This window comes from Orbicella faveolata, unplaced genomic scaffold (assembly GCF_042242905.1).
Source record: "Orbicella faveolata isolate gen_17 unplaced genomic scaffold, um_ofav_v1 contig_26, whole genome shotgun sequence".
NCBI lineage: Eukaryota > Metazoa > Cnidaria > Anthozoa > Scleractinia > Merulinidae > Orbicella > Orbicella faveolata.
In genome coordinates, this window is record NW_028301554.1 from 1,689,413 (window position 1) to 1,698,949 (window position 9,537).

Consider the following 9,537-nt stretch of genomic DNA (forward strand, 5'->3'; position numbering starts at 1 on the left):
AGGGCTCTCTAGCATAGCGCATACATAGGGAGGCATCCCTGGTGCAAGACCTCCACCCTACAGCTATCTGGATTTGTTCTCGGTAGCCCCGAGTTCAACTCCTCGACCGCGTTGTGTAAATAACCGAGCGGTCAGCCTCCCACCAGCTGGGATTCTTAATAGTTTATGTGCTATTTGCAATATTTGGTTATTTGTTTACAGTGTCCCCAGTTAACACAACAGTGCTAAACACATTTGACACTTAAGTAAAGTCATTATTATTATTAATATTATTATTATTATCATTGCACTTTATTTCAGCAGTTTGGTTAATGAACAATATCTGATCTCTAGGTCGTGAAGTTTCATTAGTTTGCAGCCAGCGTTTCGTACAATATCAACTAACGCAATAAGTAAACTTTTTATAAGGGGCTCATGTATTATTGCTGTGAATTAAAATGATGATGATAATAATAATAATAATAATAATAATGATAATGATAATAATAACAACAACTGTCCCAGTGATCATTGGAGCTTTCGGGCTTGCCAAGAGGTGAACAGAAAACTACATCGGCAAGATCCCAGGAAATATTAGAATAACAGAGCTACAGAAGACCGTCCTCCTTGGAACTGCTCACATACTTAGGAGGACTCTATCCATCAAGTAATCCAGCAGACTTATGACTGCTCTAGGCTCACGGATTGAACTCGGCACCACAAGTTAAAAGCGGCAAGACTTTAAAGACTTAATATAATAATAATAATAATATAATAATAATAATAAACTATATTGACCTTGAAATGTTGTTTTCGATTAAAACTAGCTGTCTATTTTAATAAGCTCAGCTTTGGCGGGAAGAAATCAGAAGAGGTTGACGGAAAACCCTGGAGCAAAGTCTTGTTCTCTTTGCTTCCTTTCATTTCGATCCCGAGTTTGATTTGCATGAAAATGAATCTGTAGTTTGAACAAATTTTCGTGTGAATGGCTTTACACGAAGACTCGTTTTGACACAGATCTAGAGTAAAAAAGCAACTCGGAAATGGCCTGTTTGAAAGTGCGTTTTAAATATTGATATTTAAGAAATAGAAAACATGTACCGTGTTTCTATTGAGTTTCAGTATAGATCTACTAGCGTTCTATCACGAACGTCGTACGCTGATTGGCTACGCTACTCACTATCTATTCTGTGATAGGTAGTGAGTAGCGTAGCACTGTGCGCTTGTCAACAAAATGACGGCCGCTTCGTGGCGTTTTCAAAGTGTCTGTGAAGAGGATTTAAGTAAAGTTTTGAACGACTAGTAGATTTATACTAATACAATTAGATTTTTCGCCCTCGATTTCTGTGCGCGATAGTTGACTCGAGCTCATAATCTAATTGTTTGATAGAAACACGACATTTAACCAATCAGCGCGCGTATTTTCTTAGGCCTGTTTTCTAATAACATTTGAAATACACAGTACATGACCACGAAAGAATTAACTTATTTTCAAAACTCAAGAAAAACGTAGCAAGGTTTTATGGGAACTCAACCGTTTTCTTGTTTAAAAGGTATGTAAAAAGAAATCAAGAAAAGCTGTACAGTTACAGAAAATTCGCGTATTTCTACACTTCACTTCTCTAATTACAAATGTTGATGGCAGAAACACCTATAAACACAGAACAAATACGGATATGTAAACCACCAAATAATGCGTCAAGAAAACAGGCGGAAAATATGCAAAGCGTGACTATTTTAAGCGTGACATAACTATGTTCCGGCCCACAGTTTTAGCTAAAACTGTGGGCCCGAATAGTCATACCCATGTAACATTTTTTTTGTACCTTTACTGAGACCTCTTTATTAGCTTATATCCAATAGGCGAAGACCTACGAAAGTACGGAACTTAATTGGAACGTCATTTTCTACTGTTTGGAAAAGAGTCAACAATGGACTTCAAATAAGCCTTATAACTGATGCAAGGTCTTTCAATTTTTCATAGCACATTTTCCGAAGCAAGATTAGCCTGTCAATAAAAATGTTATTTCTGACGAATGACCTTGCGAAGAAGGTCGAAATAACTATTTTGTCGGCACGGGACATAACGCGGCCTGGGCTCCAGGCTGGTGCATCATGGGTAGACGGAAAGGAGTATATAAGGGGGAGTGTAGAACGTGATAGTCACCCAGGCCTCTGAATCAACCCTGTTTAGAGCTCCGTTTAATATCTCACCGCATTCACGTAAATTTCAGGTTGGTTTGTCGAAGGAAAATGATCTGGTGGAAAATTCGAACGACGAGAAGCAAATTTTCAGTGCTGAGCGGCGCGCTCGATCGACTTTGTCCATTCTGCAGAATAAAAGTTGCACCTCATTTGCTGCGAACAAAGGGCCTTCTCTTGTACGCGCCTCGGTTTCCTCTACTTCAATGGTCAGCACTCAACAGCAGCGTCAGGCCGTTCAACCTCTTATGCCCTCTACGTTTACGGTTCGTCGTTCCAATATGGGAAGTTATTTCGCTCGTGCTAGACCCGGGAATTAGCTTTCTGCCTGTCCAGCGATGGCCAAACAGCAGCCCTCTCCGGCTTTAAAGTGGCTACAAGATCAGGACAAACCAGGTGTAGTAAATTTCATTTTTGATTATAATGATTTAGTTATCGAGCGGTAGATATTGTACTTTGTCTCATTTTGTTCTGATATTGATCCTCTCGTGTGGGATTCGCTGGGCTATTCCCACGGCACATGTGGTTTTTCAGTCAGCCCACAATTGTGTATTTATTTCTGGGCTTCTTTATGTATTTAGCAATTTATTCTGAATTTCATCAGTCGAGGTTACATGGTTCCCTTCTTTGAACTACAGACACCTTTTTTCAAGGCCAACAATGCTTCGGTGCTTTCTAACAGTTCCTTCGTGTCCAAAGGCTGTTAATGAACTGCTCCATGCTAACCTTGTTGAAGAGACTTTTTGCGTGCCTGATGTTATCAACCCGCTTTCTGTTTCCACGCGTAGCTCCGGCAAACAAAAGTTGATTCTGGACTAAAGGCACGTGAACAGTTTTATCTTCAAACGAAAGTTTAAATGTGAAGACTTAAGTCTCGCCATTCAAATCACGTATTTTATAAACACTTTCATCAGTTATTCAAATTTGATCTCAAGTCAGGATATTATCGCATAGAAATTTTTCCCGCGCATCGAAAGTTCCTTACGTTCGCTTGGGATTTTGAACTAGATCTTTCAGATATTTTCAGTTTTGCGTCCTTCCTTTTGGGCTGTCTTCAGCCCCTTTCATATTTACTGAAATGTTTTAGCCGCTTTTTTAATGATGGGGCAGTGGGGGCATTCCCACAGCCATCATTTCTTGATTACGGCCTTGGTGGGGGAGCTGACCCTTTTTCGACCAAAACAAATAGTTTAGTCGTGGCGTGCATTCCGATTCGTACTGAATTCCGGCTTTGTTACCAATAAAGACTAGTCCCAATGGGAAACCATACAGATCATAAGGGGTTGGGAGTTATTCTCGACACTTCCGATGATTCCATCAGGACGAATCTCCAAGCTTTCTCACGACTTAGAGACCTTGTCTACCCTTCAGCATCCCAAGCGCGTTCACGTCAAGCGCGTAGCAAGCATTGCTGGCCTGATTTTCCTGGGACTATGTAGTATTGCTATCCCAGGATGCCATTTCTGAAATTGATTTTTGGAGACACACCCTAAATAGCAAAGTCCACACCCTAAATAGCAAAGTATATTGGGAGCTAAATCTCTTCCTGCCAAGATTAGTTTTTCTGATGCTTCTGATTCAGCTTGTGGTGCGTTCGTGCAATTGCAACCGGAGGTTGAACTAGTGTTTCACCAGAACTGGTTGATCACTAATTGCCCGCAAAGTTCGACGTGGAGGGAACTTTAGGCTGTGTGCCTCGCCTTAGAAACGTTTGCAAGACATCTGTCATGTTCTAAAGTCGTCTGGTATTCTGACGACCAGAATGTCGCTTCCATTCTACTTAACGGCAGCCGGAAGGTCGACCTTCAATTGCTTGACTTCCATAGCGTTTCAAATCTGACTACAGTTTCGTAGTCTAAACCCCAACCCTACAGTTTCGTAGTATATCTTTGTGTCCTACGTGGATCCCCAGGGACCTTTAAAACTATAAAGCGGAACTAATCAGCAAGCGTATCGATTCTAATGATTATGAACTAAACGATGTTATCTTTCAGGGCTCAGATGAGCTTTAGGGCCCTCATACCGTGGACTGGTTTACCTGCAGTTACAACGCCAAACCACGCAGATTTAACCCTAGGTGAGTTCCGAAACATTCGATGCGTTTTGCCAGGACTGGCGATTTATTAACAATTGGTTGTGTCCCCCAATCTGCCTCATTGTTAGGACCATTAAGCATTTGGAGCTGTGCCATGCCAGAGAGACCCTAATAGTCCCCTTACGCAAGTCTTCTTTCTTCTAAATCCCTGTTCTAAAGAGGAAGACCACTGGAGCAATTTTGTCATCGACTGGGTGTACCTTCTCAAGGAATTGTTCATCAAAGGGAAAGTGCGCAACTCCCTCTTTGCTTCCAGATCGTTAAACGTCGATTTTGTAGCGGCTTAGAATTGATTTCAGCCGTCCTAGGCCCCCCCTCGTCCCTTAGAGGGTATTGCACATTGCCCCCTGGCAAATGTAGCTCTTGTTCATAGACGTTTTTTACAGATTTCCTTTCGTAGAATGTTTTTTTCCATTTCATTCTTTGACGTTAGCCGGTTTAGGTTCACTATGTATTTCTTAGCGTCTTGCCTGTCAGCTTCGTTTTTATTTTTTACGATTTAGACCCACTCAAGACTCGCATGCATGTCTTGGCTGTATGTTCTCCTTACAATTATGTAGATATCGTTTTGTGCTCTTTTTTGTCTCCTCAGATGTTTTTGCTCGGGTTTCTGGCGAGATCAGGTGATGTCAGGAGATGGATTTATCCAGGGTCTCAGGGACAGATTGATCCTCTAAGGCCTACAGTACTTCCTGTAAGCTTACGGAAAATAGTTTTTCGGGTAGCTCTTTACTTTCAGCATCTCATTGAGCAGTCCCAGTCTCCCAGCGTGATTGATTCCTCCTTTTACAGCATTAAATGGGCAAAAGAATCCATGATGTGGCTGGGGTTCCCTCTCCAAACGAATTGTGCTGTTGAGGCTGTTGGGTCGGCATCCAATAGAATTCTTGGCACTGCTACTGTCAACCGTAAAGAACCTATTTCCTCACATTTGATCCATAAAATTGTTAGCCATGCCAACCTGGATAACCCCGTAGATTTGCGTAATGTTACCATGTATGTTTTTTGTTTCACTGGCTTTTTCAGATTTGATAATATCAATTTCTAGAGTTAGAAGAGGTTATATTATCTTAATGAAGACTTGGCAATTCAGGTGCATGAAGTAAAGACGTCCTGCTCCGCTTCTCAGCTGTCTAGCCCCGCATGTCCCGTTTGTCTGGTCAGGAGGTATTTAGATAAATTCCACATTCCTCCGAATTCACGGGACCTTATTTTCAAGCTCATTTCCAAGGGGAAGGGTTTTTGCAAGTTAGTCTCCCCTGATAAGTCTATCACCTACAGATGTATTCGCGATGGATTTCGACGGGACTTGAAAAACATTGAAGTTGACCCATCTAAGTTCGGTCTTCATTCCTTGCGTTCGGGTGGGGCCATCTCGGGGGCTAATAATGGCATTAATGACCATATTTTTCACTTGTACATGTTTGTACATGGGGATTTTCGTCCAAAGTTGTGGACACCCCAGCCTAATTGGCATGATGTGCTTTAAAATGGCGATTAGTCCAAATTGTGGACAAACCTGGCTGTCTGCTAGTTGTGTGCAAATTTCTTAGCTCTGTGAGCTTAAAAACGTTATATTTGTATACGCAGGAGATTTTGGTCCAAAATAGTGGACACTCTAGCCACAATGGCAGTCAGATGTAAAGCTTGTTTAGTTTGCGTTACGTCTGTGCACGTCTTACGTGTATATGTAATAAATGTGCGCAGTCGTCAAATACATATTGTATTCACACCTACTCTGAAGATGAGCTTTTTACAAGAATCCACAAGCACAGATCGTACAAGTTGTCGGTGATAAGAGTTTATACCTGTCTGATGAACAGTTATTGGCTGATTTATGTAGATTCTTATTCATGTAGTTTAAGTTCCTTCTTGCCAGGCCGTCCCCAAATAAACTTATTTGCCTATTAGCTGTGTGTTTATATGTTGTGAAGTTGAGACAAAATACTACATTTGATGTGCATATAGGCACCGTTAAAATTGCTACCCAATTCTACAAGTTCCCCTGTAGCCCAGTGGTGTCATTTCCGAGCTTCGGTTCGGAAGGGCATGGAGTTCGGCTCCCCGCAGAGGGGCTCCAAATTTTTTTCTTTTTTTTCGTGTTGAACTTTATTTTTGTTTTGTTTTGAAAAGATTAAATAATGGACTTAAAAAACTCTATAACTGAAACAAGGTTTGCCATTTTTTTGTAGCTCATTTTTCGATGCTAGCTTAGCCTGTCAGTAAAAACTACATTTCATTTGCATATAGGTGGCGTTAAATTTGCTACTCAATAAAAGGAGTCCCCCTGTAGCCCAGTATTTCAAGCTTAGGTTCGGAAGGGCATGGCGTTCAGCCCCCCGCTGAGGCACTCCAAATTTTTTATTTCAATGCAAGATTAGCCTGTCAATAAAAAGTATATTTCATGTGCATATAGGTAGCGTTAAATTTGCTACCCAATTCAAGAAGTCCTCCTGTGGCCAAGGGGTTACAATTCAAAGATTCAATTCGAAAAGGCATGGCGTTCAGCCTCCCGCAGAGGGACGCCAAATCAGTGTTTCACGTATTTAGCTATTTATCCTTTTTTTCTTTTTCCTTTCAACTGAATAGATATTTTTTTCTGTAGAATCCTCTTTTCTTCCGTTTTAAGTAAGTTTGATGTGAAAATTGTTTTTAATAAAGGGTATCTACCGTAAGCTTCCGTAAAATGCCTGACTAGTTATGCCTTCATTCTTTTAAGCTCTAAAAATTACGTTCTAACCAATATGAAGATACCAGAGCCAATGAAACACCAAGCGTTTTAAACATGTTATTTATAACGACTTTATCAACCGACTTGAAAAAGGCTTTATTAAAATGAAAAATTATTTAAAATTTTTCATAATGGTTTTATTTAAACTTTATCGGACTTAATGTGGCAGAGAACTAAACTTTGGCCTAATCTTTGGCAGCTGTGAAAGGTTTGCTAAGACGGCGAGTTACTATTGTTAGAAGAACGGAAATCCTTAGAGTAGCTATAAGTTATGGAGACGCCAATCTGTTTCAGGTCTGAAAATATTTGTTAATCCATATTGGTTAAAGCAAAATTAGTTTGCCAGTAACTGACCTATATTGCTGTTTGACGTATTTAGCTATTAAATTTTCTAACCTTGTCTAGGAGTCACCCGGTAGCCCAATGGGTTACGCATCTGACCTGCTGTGCGGTTGGAAGGGCATATATACACTCGACGCCAGTCGGGGACTTCGCTTTTATCCTTTTTTTATTTTTCCTTTCAACTGAAGAGATATTTTCGTTTTGTAGAATCCTCTTTTCTTCCGTTTGAAGTAAGTTTGATGTGAAAATTGTTTTTAATAAAGGGTATCCACTGTAATCTTCCGTAAAATGCCTGACTAGTCGTGCCTTCATTCTTGTTAAACTCTAAAAATTACCTACTAACCAATATGAAGATACCAGAGCCAATGGAACACCAAGCGTTTTAAACATGTTATTTATAACGAGTTTATCAACCGACTTGAAAAAGGCTTTATCAAAATGAAAAATTATTTAAAATTTTTCATACTGGTTTTATTTGAACTTTATCGGACTTTATGTGGCACAGAACTAAACTTTGACCTAATCTTTGGCAGCTATAAAAAGGTTTGCTAACACGGCGTGTTACTATTGTTAGAGGAACGGAAATCCTTAGAGTAGCTATAAGTTATCGAGACGCTAATCTGTTTCAGGTCTGAAAATATTTGTTAATCCATATTGGTTAAAGTAAAATGAGTTTGCCAGTAACACCTGTATTGTTGTTTCACGTATTTAGCTATTAAATTTTGTAACCTTGTCAAGAAGTCCCCCGGTAGCCCAATGGGTTGCGCATCTGATCTGCTGTGCGGTCGGAAGGGGATATATACGCTCGACGCCAGTCGGGGGTCTCCGCTTTTATTCTTTTTTTTCTTTTTCCTTTTAACTGAATAGATATGGTTTTTTTTTGTAGAATCCTGTTTTCTTCCGTTTGAAGTAAGTTTGATTTGAAAATTCTTTTAAAGAAAGGATATCCACTATAACCTTCCGTAAAATACCTGATCAGTCATGCCTTCATTCTTTTTAAGCCCTAAAAATTACCTACTAACCAATTTTTCCAGACCTGAAACAGATTGGCTAAGGACAGAAGATTACTACAAGGGACAGAAGATCAGTATGGGGGACAGATGATCAGTGCTAGGGACAGAAGATCAGTATTGGGGACAGATGATTAGTACTAGGGACAGCAGATCAGTAACAGGGACAGACGATCAGTACTAGGGACAGAAGATCAGTACTAGGGACAGATGATCAGTACTAGGCACAGAATATCAGTACTAGGGACAGAAGACCAGTACTAGGGACAGATGATCAGTACTAGGGACAGATGATCAGTGCTAGGGACAGATGATCAGTACTAGGGACAGAAGATCAGTACTAGGGACAGAAGATCAGTACTAGGGACAGAAGATCAGTACTAGGGACAGAAGATCAGTACTAGGGAAAGAAGATCAGTACTAGGGACAGAAGATCAGTACTACGGAGAGATGATCAGTACTAGGGACAGAAGATCAGTACTAGGGACAGATGAACAATACTAGGGACAGAAGATCAGTACTAGGGACAGAAGATCAGTACTAGGGAGAGAAGAGCAGTACTAGGGACAGAAGATCAGTACTAGGGACAGAAGATCAGTACTAGGGAGAGAAGATCAGTACTACGGACAGATGATCAGTACTAGGGACAGAAGATCAGTACTAGGGACAGAAGATCAGTACTAGGGACAGAAGATCAGTACTAGGGACAGAAGATCAGTACTAGGGACAGAAGATCAGTACTAGGGACAGAATATCAGTACTAAAGACAGAAGATCAGTACTAGGGACAGAACATCAGTAGTAGGGACAGAAGATCAGTAGTACGGACAGAATATCAGTACTGGGGACAGAAGATCAGTACTAGGGACAGAAGATCAGTACTACGGACAGAAGATCAGTACTAGGGACAGAAGATCAGTACTAGGGACAGAAGATCAGTTCTAGGGACAGAATATCAGTACTAGGGACAGAAGATCAGTACTAGGGACAGAAGATCAGTACTAGGGACAGAAGATCAGTACTAGGGACAGAAGATCAGTACTAGGGACAGAAGATCAGTACTACCGACAGAAGATCAGTTCTAGGGACAGAAGATCAGTACTAGGGACAGAATATCAGTACTACGGAGAGATGATCAGTACTAGGGACAGAAGATCAGTACTAGGGACAGATGAACAA

General features: G+C 40.6%; 1 protein-coding gene across 1 annotated transcript; it reads left to right on the plus strand.

The window, feature by feature from the left end:
- The first annotated feature begins 4,868 nt into the window (after window positions 1-4,868).
- LOC149107561 (uncharacterized) lies at window positions 4,869-5,765 on the plus strand. Its single transcript, XM_089296106.1, is given in 1 exon segment — window positions 4,869-5,765. A coding segment is annotated over 1 exon segment (897 nt).
- The last annotated feature ends 3,772 nt before the right edge of the window (window positions 5,766-9,537 follow it).